Source organism: Dipteris shenzhenensis, chromosome 25 (assembly GCF_047967505.1).
Source record: "Dipteris shenzhenensis isolate YYH24624 ecotype China chromosome 25, Dip_SZ_1.0, whole genome shotgun sequence".
In the NCBI taxonomy this organism is placed as follows: domain Eukaryota; kingdom Viridiplantae; phylum Streptophyta; class Polypodiopsida; order Gleicheniales; family Dipteridaceae; genus Dipteris; species Dipteris shenzhenensis.
In genome coordinates, this window is record NC_141620.1 from 1,273,062 (window position 1) to 1,288,457 (window position 15,396).

The 15,396-nt window shown below is 43.2% G+C and overlaps 1 protein-coding gene across 1 annotated transcript in view; it reads right to left on the reverse strand.

The window, feature by feature from the left end:
- The window catches only part of LOC147885290 (uncharacterized), an 85,523-nt gene that overhangs the window by 46,736 nt on the left and 23,391 nt on the right, over positions 1-15,396 (reverse strand). Inside the window, exon 3 of the mRNA XM_087396895.1 lies at positions 10,463-10,672. Coding sequence (XP_087253021.1) covers positions 10,463-10,672 — 210 coding nt within the window. The remainder of the gene's footprint in view (positions 1-10,462; positions 10,673-15,396) is intronic.

Here is a 15,396-nt window from a genome sequence, read left to right on the forward strand (position 1 = left end):
AGGTCCTAAAACTTCTATGTTGCTCATCATTCGCACTCCGGTGGAGTTTACAAACAGCTCTGTTTCCAAAAACGTTTTTCAGTCCGTGTGTTGGACCCAGTGATTGAGACCACGGTTTCTAAAACCGTCTGTCCCATTGCGTTCCGGACGCCCAAAAACCCCTACCTATTAATTCTTGCACAATTCGGTGGAGGATTTTCAGAGTTATAGATCTCTGTGTATTCGATTTCGCCTCTCTGTTATGCATTTTTCATTCTAAGGTTTTGAAACCTTAGATTTATGCCACGTGGTAGTGGATAAGTATTGACTCCCATTTCTCACTCATCGGTTGGGATTTTGGAGTTCTGGCAGAAGAGAGATATTTGCAGATTTTCTTGCTGAGTCCGATTATGCAAAGGCGCCCATGTTTTGAGGCATCTCAGGTTCTATTTTCAGTAGCGCTCATTACCGTGGAACTATGATTTCTTGAGCATACCTTATGCAGATCACTCTGGTTGCAGTTTGAGCAGTGTGCGCTCATTCGTGGTATGCATTGGGTTGCAGTGGATGATTTATAGGCCATTTGGATGCATTGCGGTCCTTGTTGGATGCGCTAATAGGCCCAAATTGCCTTGTGGGATGCTATTTTTTATGGACGCTTTGCACATGGATGCTATTTTATGCTGAGGGACAGCTTTGACACATTGCTGGTAATGCACTGATAGTGCTATGTTCTCTTGGATGAGATATTATTGATGCATATGCCAGTGGACGGTGTTTATGCTTGAGTCATTTGGCACTTATTGGCATTTTCTTTTGGGCCAAATTTGCTCATATGGATGCATAGTATATGCACATGAGTCAGATGCATCTTTTGATGCTTTGAGCTTTGAGTTTTGGTGACATTTCACTCTATTATGGCATACACATTTGGGTGCACCTGGTATTTGGTGTGATTCTCTCTTGCAAGCACTAGCATTTGGGATTTTGTTTCATTTGCATCTTGGCATCCTCTTCCATGTCTGAAAAGGAGTTTTTCAACATTAAAAAGTTTGATGGGACAAACTTTTCTTTGTGGAAAGAACAAATAAAGGGATGTACTTATTCAAAAGAAGCAGATTAAACCCTTGGCAGGGATTGAAGCTAAGCCTGCAAATATGTCTGAGGATGATTGGAATGAGTTGGATGCATTAGCAAAGTCTACTATTAGACTTCATCTTGCAGAGTCAGTTTATTTCACAGTAGTAAATGAGCAGATAAATGAGCAGACTACAGAAGATTTGTGGAAGAAACTGTGGGCCACTTATGAGAAGGAAACTGCCTCCAATAAAGTTTACCTCATGAAGAGGTTATTTGAGCTGCAGATGAAGGAAGGGGTCTCCATTGCTTCTCACTTGAATGAATTCAATATTATTTTCAGCCAGCTTCAGGCTCAGAAGATGAATTTTGATGCGGAGACTAAGGCAATATTTCTCTTATGTTCATTGCCATCCTCATGGGATACCTTCCGTACAGCTGTCAGTAACTCTGCACCTGGTGGAGTACTGAAATTTGATGATGTTGTGGGTAGCTTGTTGGCCGAGGAGATTAGACGAAAGTCTATGGATGGCAACAAGCAAGATGCAGCCTTAAATGTACAAAGGGACAGATCACAGTTCAGGGGGAAGTCCCAAGAAAGAGGGAAGTCTCGTAGCAAATCCAGGGCACGGAACATTGAGTGTTACCATTGTGGCAAGAAGGGCCATATGAAAAAGGATTGCTACAAGCTGAAAAGAGAGCAAAAGGATAAGAAAAAGAATGCAAATTGGGGTGCAAATCAAAAGGAAGAGAGTCCAAGGGAGGACAAAGGAAAAGTGAAGATCGAGGAGATCAATGCAGTCACACATGATAGTGACAATGACGTTCTCTTCATGTCTAGTTTATCTACAGAGTTGCTTGCCACTTCAGATGATGCATATTCCCAGGATTGGATTTTGGATTCTGGTGCTTCATTCCATGTTACTCCCCATAGGGAATGGTTCTCCACTTATGACAGTGGAAAGACAGGTTGTGTGCATCTTGGAAATGACTATGCATGTGACATAGTGGGAGCAGGTGACATAAAGTTTTCTTTTGCAAATGGGTCTGCATTTGTTTTGAAACATGTGAGACATGTGCCTAAGCTGACCAACGGTCTTATTTCAGTGGGTCAGCTAGATGATGCTGGTTTTCACACCACTTTTGGCTTTCAGAGTTGGAAAATTCAGAAGGGCTCTATGCTTTTGGCCAGGGGTGCCAAGTGTGGGACTTTGTATCCCTTACATGTATCAGGGGTATTTGATCATGTTGTTGCAATAACCGAGCAGCCAAGCACTTCTTTGTGGCATTGCAGGTTGGGGCACATGAGCCAGAATGGAATGAAACTCTTATGCCGTTTGGGTTATGTACCGCATTTGAGTTTCTCTGATTTTGAATTTTGTGAGCACTGTCTCTATGGGAAGCAGACTAAATCAGCCCATAAAAAAAGGGAAAAGAAAGAGTTTGAAATGCTTGATTTGATGCATTCAGATGTATGTGGTCCCATGCCTACACGGTCATTAGGCAGGGCTGAATACTATGTGACATTCATTGATGATGCAACTAGGAAAGTGTGGGCTTATGCTATAGCTCGGAAAGTGATGTGTTCCAGGTATTTCAGAAATGGCTGGCCTTGGTTGAGAATCAGTCAGGTAGAACGCTTAAATGCCTACGGACTGACAATGGTGGAGAGTATCTCTCTCATGACTTTCAGCATTTCTGTGATACACGTGGGATTAAGAGGGAGCTCACATCCCCTCGTACTCCAGAGCAAAATCCAGTTGCAGAAAAGATGAACCGTACCATTCAAGAAAGGTTGCAATGCATGCTTTCCAATGCAAGTCTTTCTGGTGGTTTTTGGGCTGAGGCAATGAAGACTGCAGTGCATGTGATCAATAGATCACCTAGTAAGAGTTTGGATGGTGGTATTCCTGAAGAGGCATGGAGTGGCAAGAAGCCCTCTTACTCTCATTTGCGTATATTTGGGTGTGAGGCATATGCACATGTGCCAAAAGAGCTTCGAAAGAAGCTAGATCCTAAGTCTAGGAAATGCATCTTTCTGGGTTATGGTGAAAGTGGAGAGATGGGCTATCGTCTCTGGGATCCAGAAGCAAAGAAGATCATACGCAGCCATGATGTGGTCTTCAATGAGAAGAAGATGCATAAGGCACCCATGAGGGATGTGGAAATGAGGAGAATCACTTTTCAGGATGTGAATCCACCTGCATATGTTGATAGACAGCAAGCTGTCCATGCACCAAATGTGCAAGAAATGGTACCACCAAGTACTCCCACAGGTATACAATCAAGGGTAGATGATGAATCATCTATTGGTGGAAATGATGAGCCAAATGTGGCTGATATTATGCAGGTGGGACAGCAAGCTGAAATGCCCTTGAGAAGATCATCTAGAGTGTCTAGACCACCTGATAAGTTTGTTCCAGGGGTAGACTATGTGATGCTTACTGATTGCGGGGAGCCTTCTTGCTACAGAGAGGCTATGATGCGTGAGGATCAACGCAAGTGGGAGTATGCTATGCAATCAGAGATGAGTTCACTTATGAAGAATAAGACTTGGGACTTGGTTTCTTTGCCACATGGAAAGAAAGCATTGCCATCTAAATGGGTCTACAAAATGAAGGTCACAGGTGATGATGTGCCTAGGTACAAGGCCCGTTTGGTTGCTAAAGGGTTCAAGCAAGAGAAGGGTGTGGACTTTGATGAGATATTCTCTCCGGTTGTGAAGATGACCACACTTAGATGCATGCTTGGACTAGTGGCATCAGAGGATATGGAGCTTATGCAGATGGATGTCAAGACAGCTTTCTTGCATGGGGATTTGCATGATGAAATTTACATGATGCAGCCGGAAGGCTTTGAAGAAAAGGGCAAAGAGCATTTAGTTTGCAAGCTGAAGAAGAGTCTCTATGGTCTTAAGCAAGCACCTAGAGAATGGTATCAGAAGTTTGATGCTTTCATTCGGTCCCAAAGTTTTAGGAGGAGTGAAATTGATCACTGCCTCTACACTAAAAGGGCTAAGGATAGTAGCATGATAATCCTGGCACTATATGTGGATGATATGCTATTGGCTAGCAAGAATACTTATGAGCTAGATGCATTAAAGGCCAAGTTGCATGAGGCCTTTGATATGAAGGATTTGGGATTTGCAGGTCATATTCTTGGTATGCGCATCACGCGTGATCGGAGTAGGAAACTCCTTTGGCTTTCACAAAAAGAGTATGTTACAAAAGTATTGCAGCGTTTCAATATGGAGGGGGGGAAGGCAGTGAGTACTCCATTGCCTCCATATGTGAAACTGAGTCATACAGATAGTCCCAAATCAGATGAGGAGAGGGCCATGATGGCCAAGGTTCCTTATGCATCAGCAGTTGGGAGTCTTATGTATGCTATGATAGCTACTAGACCAGACATTGCATTTGCAGTGGGAGTTGTTAGCCGGTATATGGCTAATCCAGGAAAAAGGCATTGGGAGGCAGTTAAGTGCATCATGAGGTACATGAAGGGTACCAAGGAGATGTGCATCTGCTTTGGTAAAGGAGACATGCGTGTACTTGGGTACACAGATTCAGACTATGCAGGGCATGTGGATAGTAGGAGATCCACTTCTGGTTATGTGTTCACCTTTGCAGGTGGTGCAGTGTCGTGGATGTCTCGTGCACAGAAGTGTGTTGCTTTGTCTACCACAGAGGCTGAGTATGTTGCAGCCACAGAGGGTTGCAAGGAGGCTATATGGCTTGATCGGCTAGTGGGAGATTTGGGGATTCATACAGGTATACCGACATTGCATACTGATTCCATGAGTGCTATTCAGCTAGCACGGAATCCGGTCTTTCATGCAAAGACCAAACACATTGAGGTCAGGTACCATTTCATCAGGGAGGTACTTGAGGACAAGCGCATAGAGCTTGTCAAGGTTCATACAGATGATAACCCTGCAGATATGCTGACGAAGAGTCTACCTAGTCAGCGGTTTGAGTATTGTTGTGTATTGATGGGCATTGGATAGTATGCTCACTGGTTGTTCTCCCTTAAAGGCACATTGTCCTTTAAGTGGGAGGTTGTGGGGGTTAAAGGTCACTGTGCCTTTACCCCAGTTATGTACAATACTCAAACACATATATAAATGAATGAAAAAGAAGATTAGGGTGGTTCTGCACCCACCAAACTTGTGTGGCTCTCTGTCTCTCTCTCTCTCCTTCTTCCGTTCTTGCTTCCGTTGAGAGCACTCTCACAATGGTCAAAGATTGCATTGTGAGGTCTTTGGTCTGAGTTGAAAGAAAGAAAGAAAGAAAGAAAGTCTATTAACGTCCACTAGAGACCAAAAGGTCTATGGGACAGCAAGAAACCCTCTAGTACATCTGCTTTAGGGAGGGCACATGGCAGCTCCCAAGGAGTGCAAAAAGCAACCCCAATTATTTAGAGTACCTACATGATATTCTGGAGAGTAAACAGTCACCAATCGTAGCTCTCTCACTGCCTGCTGCAGATAAAAAATCTGATCCTGTTGCCCAAGGATGGGCCGTTTTGAGCCTTCTTGTTGGTAATTCCGTGCGTATGGAGAGGGTGTCATGGCTGCAACTATAGAGTACCGAGTCCTGATGGATGTTGAAGGAGTTGAGGGGGTTGAGGGGGACTTGGAGGAGAGGGTAGGCCAATCCATAGTTGGCTGTATGATGAACCCCCTGGCTTAACCTAACCCCTGGGTTGGGTTGGGGGTTTAGCCCAACTCGGGGTGAGAGAGAATGTGAAGAGGAGGAAGGTAGGCTGGGCCATGCTTTGCTAGCCATATCTCCTGTTACCCCCTGGCTGAGCTAACCCCCCTAATTGGGCTGGGGGTTCAGCCCAGCTAGGAGAGGCTACGGGAGAAGGGTCGGAGAGACTACAGGAGGGGCGGAGAGGCTACGGGAGGGGGGGGCGGAGAGGTTGCGAGAGGGGGGCGGAGAGGCTGGGGGGGGGGAGAGAGGCTACGGGAGGGGGAGCGGAGAGAGAGAGGCTATGAAGGAGGGAGCAGAGAGGCTATGGGAGGGGGGGCGGAAAGGCTGCCACTAAAGTTAAAAAAGACAAATGGATGCATATTACAGCACGTGTTGTTTGGTTATTTGGATAGCCAAAAACAATTATCAGTTTAATAATGTAAATGTTCTTGGTGATGATGTCACCATTTGGTACTTCTCTCAAGAAATAAAGTATAATCTTTATTAGACTTCGCTTCGGTCAAAGAATGTTGACTTTGGTTAACTAAGAATAAGTTTTATTGTTTTAATTTAGCTTTGCATTGGTAAAAGAGAATTGTGGGGACGCCCACAAGGGACTAGGATTAGTCCAAGAACTAGGAATGCATGCATTTCACTAATGTTTAATGGATTAAAGTGTTGGAGTTTGTGTAGGACTTGGAAGAGTGCTAAAATGCTCAAAAAGTGGAGCAAGTGAGGTCCCACAAGGCAAAAAGCACCCGGGAGATGGCGCCATTAAAGAAGGAGCCACGGGGTTCTAAAAAGAGCATAAAAGCTGCCCCAAGGTGGGCTAAAAGCATGAAAGCTTAGCTTTTGTAAATAGTAGCTTTAGGAAAGCAGGTCTAGCTTTTAGCTAGGCCAAGTCTATAAAAGAAGGGGCCTCAAAGCTCCTAGATTCATTCAAGGTTGTACTCAGCTCCATGCTCTTCTTAGAGCCAGTTGTACAAAGTTTTTTCTATTGCAATAAAGACCTTCGGGGGGGGGTCCAGCCCTTATTTCTAGCCCTAGTGATGTGTATTGTCTTCTCCTCTATCTCCCAGATACTCTTCTTGTGCGATTCACTTTTTTCTCACATCTTCCACGCCTTCCCCTCAGTGATGCAACTGATTCTAACGCAGCAATCCTCTCCAATTATTATCGCGATTTGTTTTCCAGCCCCCCAAAGTCTGGTAGGCTGCTGCGATTAGGGTTTCCAGCAAATCCCTATGTCCTGAACTTGATTGCAATTTGTACAAGGAGGCTGGAACTGATTGGATTTACTCTAGAAGGCCAATATCAGCTCCGATTTGATCCCAGACTGCCAGATTGGATTGCGAATCGCCTACCAGAGCTCCTAGCTGCTGTGAACTTATACCTGGGATTGATTTCAGATGCTATGTTTTTGGAATGGTGGCACATGAACAAAGACGACTCGAGAAGGCCATTGCAGTATACAATGAAGCTCACACCCAAACTGAATGTGGACCTCGAAACCCATGCAGCCAGATGCCAGGATGGACCACACAAAGCGGTTGTTAAGTACCCAGTGGATCCTCAGCTTTCCATTGATACTAGATATCCAAGCCTGTTGATAATGACACTGTTTCACCTATTTTGGAGGCTCCTCCTCCTTCTGCTCATACATTTAAGGTGCCTACTCCAAGAACTCCTGCTTCCAGAGAACCTACCGTCATTGCCAAAGGACCCACTTCTATTAAGGAGGACGAGTCACCCAAGATGCACAAGTACCCAAGCACCTGGAAAGTCAAAGAGGAAGAGGATTGACTACTCCTGTCTTCTGTTATGTTGGATGCTCAGTCTCTATCTTGTCTCTAGAATCTATGATGCTGCTTTCTTTATAAAAGCTTTTGTTATGAGTATCAGGCGCGGACTATATAGATGTACTAATAATATATGAATAATATAAATCAACTTTTCTTCTGCTCGAAAAAAGAAATTCCATTCCCCCTAGGCACAATTCACAAATAGGGACATCTAGGCCTTTGGTCTTAGACTCATCTGGTCTATGCTAATCACCCTCACCGACGACATTGACATTAAAACCAGTTTACCATACACATAAAGCACAATAAAAATTCCTTTACAATTGTTGGTCCTCTAAAGGAAAATGTTGACGAACCCTTCTAAGTTAATGTTAATTGAGCATAGCAGTTAATCACAGAAGTTACTCCAAGATTGTTGTATGTGGTTATGACAGAAGTCTTCTTTCTAACCGAAAGAAAGATAGAAGAATTTTGCAAGATTTAAACATTGATTCCACAAAGTCCTGGTGGGGCATAAAGCTTTCCATTTAAATCTTGTATATACACATAGCTAATAGGGACCAGTTTGTCTCTGAGCATGTCCCATTGATGAGTTGTCTTCCACAAAAGGATTTTAATTTCGGGGTGATATTGCCCTAGGAGTACACCTCCCCCACCAAGCCTTATGGGGATCACAATTCTAGTGCTAATTAGTAATCTATACACGGTCTTATTGGAAGTCCTATGTAAAGGTGTCTCATGTTTTTGTACACGCTCTTGTCTATGGCATTTAACTCACGTTGTAGGGCTAAGGGCATCATTAGTGGGCTAGAAGTTCGAGATGCCCCTAATAACATTAGGGTGTAACAGCCTCTACACTAGCCTTGCTGGCCAATGGACCTTGATTCTGCTTGCAGACTAGACAGCGCCAAATGCTCTCCCCAAATCACCCCATATTCCCTGTTGTCAAGGCCTCCTTCAGCCGAACATCAGGCCTTATATCACGTTGAGATCCTGCCAAGCCTAGGCTGGTCAAGGCCTGCTTCTCTCTCTCTCTCTCTCTCTCTCTCTCTCTCTCTCTTAGATGGGAAGAAAGAAAGGAGCTGAATCGGAATTTGTGGACATATTGAAGTCTTTGGGAAAGGGGAAGTACACTTGGAAATGAAAGTACTGCCCTCATCATTGGGATGGAGGACCTACCCACATAAGAGCACACTTTCTAAGGCTGACATGCCTTAGAGTTGACCCTTGTACCCGTCCCCCTGAAAACGTGAAAGAAACATGCAAAAGGTTGCAAGCAAAGGCAAAGTCTTAAAAATTTGCAGAAGAGGTTGATGCAAATGTGGCTAATTATCCTACCTGTGCATTGTGCATCCCTAAGACATACCAAATGTCAGCGCGCCTAGCATATCAAGTCCAGCCAGAATCCATTTTTAAGTGTGTTCAAAAGATTCTAGAGCTGATACTTCTCCATTTAGCATGCGTGGTAAATATCTTGATTCCAAAAGTCCTTTAACAAGGATAACTTACACATACTAACATTTGAATCAAATGTTGGATTGAGAAGCATAGTCTAAGGAGCATTGATTCGACTTTCCTACTTTGATTTATGCTACCATAAATATATCTTAAGGGTGGGAGAATGTTACATCTATGGCTGGACTAACGAGGGTCTAGGCTTAAGCAAAGCCAAGGCTAGATTAACATGGGATCTAGGATTAGATCTAAGGTTAGAGCATGGTCTGACCCAGGGTTAGAAATAACCTAGGGATGTGACCAAGGTTAGCATGCATGAGGTCTAAATCCTGTAGATTGAGCTGTTCTGCTAATCTGGGCATGGTTGAGCGTGGTCCACAAGTAAAGCAAAGCTAAAGTTAAGGCACATTGCTAAAGATAGCCACGACCTGGCCTAAAATTATAGGTCAAGGGCCCATTATCAAGAGTCCGAGGAGTGCACTCCTTAGGGGATGTAGGCTTGCTGGCTTGGATGAGGCAAGGGCATGTTTTATGGGACACATGTCTCAACTTCGAGGCTGGCTGGCTCTCTGCAGTGGTCTAGACATGTGGCTTTGGGATGGCTTGACAATTGAGCGTAGGTGAGCTGCTAGCTCCAACCCTTGTGGGTTGCTTGCGGGGGTTTGTATGGACTTTGGCTTGAAGTTGTACCCTACCAGGGTCTGATGCTGACTAGACCCTGGTAGGGGTGTCTCCCATATAGAGAGCTCAACCAGCTTGAAATTTTTACTTTCATAAAGTCTTGATCTTAAATTAAGGTCTCTATTGTATTGGATGCTCCATGCCTTACAGCATACATCAACTCTTCTCAAACAATTAAGAAAGTACTCAACATTAAGAAACAACTTCTCAAAGTGAATATGAATTGGAAGATCGTTGTCATCAACCCACTTGCAATTGTGGCCAATTGCCTTTATCTGATCTTTTTCTTGGATCTTGACAGTGCACAGAAGCACAAAGGAAGAGGAGTCGGGATGAGAGTGCTCACTTAGCATGGTACATGAAATTCAGATTTAGAAACATAGCTTATTATTTTTCATGTGAATCACACTGTAGGGAAAAAGGTCCTTCTTAGTGTTAGCATACTAAGTACTAGCAAATAACTAATCATGTGTTACAATTTTCAAAACTGATTTCAACCTAAATTTCCATCTAAATGCTTGCTCCACTCAACCATTCCATATAGCCATCCAAACGGAGAATTGAAACAGAACTCTACTGCTGTTAGATCCACAGGGTGCCATAGTTGACCCTGGAGAAATTTCCTTCATGGTATTAAAAGTAAACAATACTAAACATTCCTGTAGGAAATATAAAATGTGGCTACTTGAAAAAACACAAGGCTTCCAGAGAGAACGTGCTGATTGTGGAAATTTACAACAATGCAATGGCAATAAAAAAGTCCACATCATAAACCTGGCAGAGGCAATTCTCTTGGCTTCTACGCGGTATGCAAAAATAAGAGCAGCATTTCTTGCAAGTTGTTCAGAATACTCAAAATCTGGAACAGCCTTCAAATTCAACTTTGGGATGGTTGGACGAATGGACTTTGATCTGGATTCAGGGCCTTCAGTCATAGTCTTTACATCTAATTGGTTCATGCTTTTCATAAAATATCTTCCCATCCTGGAGACATAACTGTATGGGATGAGCTCAGGCCTAAGAATCATTAATATGCATATACAGCAACTGACGATTTCACATTGATTATCCACCTGTGAATTATAACAGTTTTTGATGTCACAACTGACTCTTCCACAGGAAGATACTAAAGATTAAAAATTTGGTTAACCATTTGTGACTTATCATTGTCTTTGATGTCATAACTGACCTCTTGCACAGGGAGATCCTGAAGATCTCGGGATGATGATAAAATTACATTTTTTAAGATAAGACTATAGAAAACACAAGTATCCTTCAATATGCACCAAACTTGTCATCACTGATATTTAGACATGACAACATAGCATCACCTTGTAAATCGCCCCGTGTTGTTTTCAGGATTCTCTTTATAATTTCAAAAAATATTTTCACCAAAAAAAAAAGATGACAGCGTAAAACTGTATCACCAGTGACCACACCCTTGAACATGATACATAAATTTGAAATTTTAAAAAAATTTGACGTAAGAATAAGTTAATTCTGGATGCTAAATTCACAAAAATCGTCCATTGCATATAGACCTTTCTAGAGCAGTGCAGGGTATGCATTGTTTCCAATGGCATTGATTGATTAATTGGATAGCTTACTGATATATATAAATAGACACATCCATGTAAATAAATGCACACACACACACACACATAAAAAGAGACATACTTTCTTTTTCTTGGGGGGTGAAACATAAAGAGAGAGACAACTTTTTGGTGAAATCTTTGATTGATTATATTATATGAGTAGCAACCTCAAAATAAGGTGCTACAATTACATCAACTGAAAATTTCAGTATATGCCAAAAAGGCCTCATGATCTATACAGCGGGTCTACAAGCAATCAAAGAAAGATTGCTGCAGAGAACGCCTAAAAAAGCCAAACAGAGAGAAAGTAGGATCACCAAAGACTTTATAATTCCTATATGTCCATAAAGTCCATAGTGCCCAGTAGCGAACCCAAACGAAGAAAAGATGAAACTCCGGTCTGGATGGATGAAACCCAAATAGCTAGAAGAACTTCCCAAACGGAACAAATGGGAATCTCGCTCGCAGGTGCTGTCGAAGCAGATCAAAAAACTCACGAGAGCACGAACAATGCCAAAACAAGTGAGGCACAGCCTTCGAAGAAGCAGATCATCTGTGGCAAAGTGCAGGAGCAATGTGTCGTGAGCTAATAGCTGTCCAGATGGAAACACTCCCAAAAGAACTCACCATAAGAAAACCTGTTGCCGAAGCGGTACTTTATAGGCCCAAAGTTGATGTAATCTTTTCCTCCACCACTTGATTGGGCGATGCATTCGCCAAACAAAATCACCTCTCTATGAAACCCAAGGTTTAGGCAAAAGGATTTTACACAATGCAGGTACAATAATCTAAGATAGCCTCAAAGGACGAGAAGAGGACCCTGGAGAAGTCAAAGTCCAATCTTCCAGCCGGTCCTAGAGTTCCAAAGGAGAAGTCGAAACAAAAGGCGAAAGCATAGAAGTAATTTATCGCCACAAAGGACGATAATGAGAGCCCAATCCATATGTAGTGGCTACTAGAGAAAAGGGGAGCACAGTACCAGCATCATCTATAACATCAGTAACCAAGGTGATGCCTTTAAACGAGACAAAGTAGGAACGTCGAGGTTCCTATAAAGCCAAGGGAGGCTGAAAGACTTTCGACCAATGAATGCTTTCAGCTCTCAAAGAATTCCCAAGCAAAGATTGCCGTCCATTCCATTTCAGATGAGAAAGAACATGCTTCCAATCAAGAAGCAAGCAGGAGACAAAAAGGGCATCCAAGCAAAGTGCCATCAGTGCAGCCAAAAAAGAAATCCCAGTGATCGAGTTGCTAATGACCAAACGCAGAAATACTGATATGAGTGACCAGAGTCCTAATCATAAGAGCCCAAGGCTGATCACCTTGCCGAAATTGCAGCAACATTTTTCCCCTGTGGGCAAGAATATGCACATGAATATCCATGATGTTCAATCCACCATGCATCTTGGGAGAACAAACGTGATGCATCAAAAGCAGCCTGAGACCTTTTCTGCCATGTTTGGATCGCCAGAAGATTTCCATAAAAACAGACATGAAAGACATAAGATCTGCCTTAGTGAACATGATCAATGCATCATGCAAATAATCTTTAATCCCATCAACCACCATTTTGGCAATGATCTTGTAAATGAGTGGCATGAGCGTGATTGGCCTCCAATCACCAAGTGAATCACATAACTGCTTTTTTGGAATCAGCTTGAGAAGACCCTTTTTCCATGACACAGGCATCTGCTGATTTTGCCATGCTGTATTTACCTTTTGCAGCAAGGTGAATTTAAGAAGATCCCAGAATGCAAGAAAAAATTCAACAGTGAGACCATCCCATCCTAGAGATTTCCATCTGCCACACGATCTCAGTGCATTAGACAATTCCCTTTCAGTGAAGGGATGTTCAAGTTCCAAAGCCTGAGCATCAGACAAAATTGGATGAATATGCTGCAAAAGAAGCTGACGTCCTTACACGACCCAAGGAGAAAGAGTATCCAGATGCCCAAAATGAGTGGAGAAGTGCTGCACACATAAATCAGCAAGCTCTGAACGAGATGTTGACCAAGAACCATCAGGCATCCGGATCCAACAGATATTGGCAGTCTGTCTTTTCTAGTGTAAAGTCTTAAAAATTTGCTTGGAAGAGCAGCCTTTATCCAAAAATGCCCATTGTCTGGATCGAGTTTCCCATTTAGCAAGCTTTCTGCGATCACTGGTGGATTGAAGAGAGAATTGAACTTGACATAAGAGCATGCTTTCCTCTGAAGACAAAGGGCGAAGATGAGCAAGCTCGGTCAAACTCTGACAAGTAAATTTGGCATGTGCTACAGTCTTCCTTGTGGCTTGCATATAGGATTTGCCATAATCTCGAATAACTGCTTACATCCCAGCAACAAAAGCCTGCCAGACATAATCCAAACCAATGCGTATCTGACGAGAGAGAGGCTGAATAGCATCAGAGACCAAGGCTTTAAAGTCAGCATGCTCCAGATAACTATTATTAATCAGCAAAAGCCTTCGGCAAGGCAATCTGTCAGTGGGAAATTCATGTAAGAAAAGCCTCAACCAAAGAGGAGCATGATCATCAACCCAAATTTGACAAGTAAAGGCATCACAATGCTGTGGATCAATTTGATACCATCTGTCCAAGCGTGCCCGATAAGAAGATTGAGCATTATGCTGAAAGGTATAACCCGGAAGCATGGGGCTGTAATTCCTTCCAAAGATCAACCAGGTGCAACTGAAGCAAAAAATCAGACCATGCCTGTGTTTCAGAAGCCAACATATGAGTGTGGCATGAGGTGTTGTCACCCGATTGAGGGACACTATTAACGTCACCAAAAAGGAAAGCATGTTGTCGCCATGGATAAGCATGCATGGTAGCCCACATCAAAGCTCTATTACGAGAAGACTGGGAGGCATAAACCGATGCAAATTCAAAAATTTCCCCTTGAACAAGGCATTGAACAATAATCCATCTACCATGGCGATCATTGAGAGCCATAACAAGTTGAAGGTCATGCTTTACCAAAAAAGCCACACCAGAAAAGGACTGCTCTCTAGCATAGAAGATATCATAACCAACAAAATGGCCTATTTGACCAGCATACATATGTCGATTATGCTCTTGCAAAGCAAATATATCAGGCTGCAATTGCCTGATATACATCCAGACCAGTTTCCATTTGCGACCATCACACATTCCTTGTACATTGAGAGTAACACACTTCAGACGATCAAGCATATTTACAGTTATGGGACAGGTATGTACAGCAACTAACGGGCTGTCTACGTCTGCATTTCCACCTCAATGTCCAGGCCTATGCCCTGGGATGAAGCATCAGCCTGAGGAGAGGACAAAAGTGCAGCAACTTCTTCTTCAGGAAACAAGGTCCGATTTGCAGTCATAGCAACCCAAGTCAAGCCAACACCAGAGTTTTCAGCAGGTGTTTTCCCATGAGAGGATGCACCACTCCAAGTCCGAGAAGGCAAAGGTCGCCTGGGGGAGATCACTTTGCGAGGAGTTTGCCATCCATCAATCAAAATTTTTTCCCCCTTCCCCTGAGGTGGAGAGGACAAAGGCACAGGAAAAGAAGCATTACCATTTGAGACAGCCGGAGCTTTGCCTTTGTCTTGAACAGAGAAAAACTGTTTGACCCCTTTGTTTTTTACCACAGAAGAGGCATTTGCATTCTTATTCAAAGGCTGAACCATTTCAGCTTGCATTGGCATCCGTGGAGCTCGGGAAGGGCATTGTGAAGCCATGTGCTCAAATTGCTTGCATTCAAAGCGAGCACCTGTAAACAGCCCCCACTTGAGCTTGTAAAAGGCACTCCCCATGGAAACATTATTCACGGTAACCGAATATGAAGCTGGAGTGGGATGATCTATATCCCACAAAATGCAGAAGCGATTCGAATTTCCATTGAGCCGCAGTGGACATACCACCTTACTGAGGGAAGCTGCAATTTTAGGTAGAAGAGAAGACAAGCATCGAGGAAAATCCACAACTTCTACTCAAACACGGCAACGATGCCGAATCAATGCTTGATAATCCCGGGTGGGAGACCAGGGCAGAACATGGACCATCTGCTAGCCATAGAAGAGAGGAGAGTGCTCCAATAAAACCTGACGGTGCTCCTCATCAGCCATGATGATCTCAAA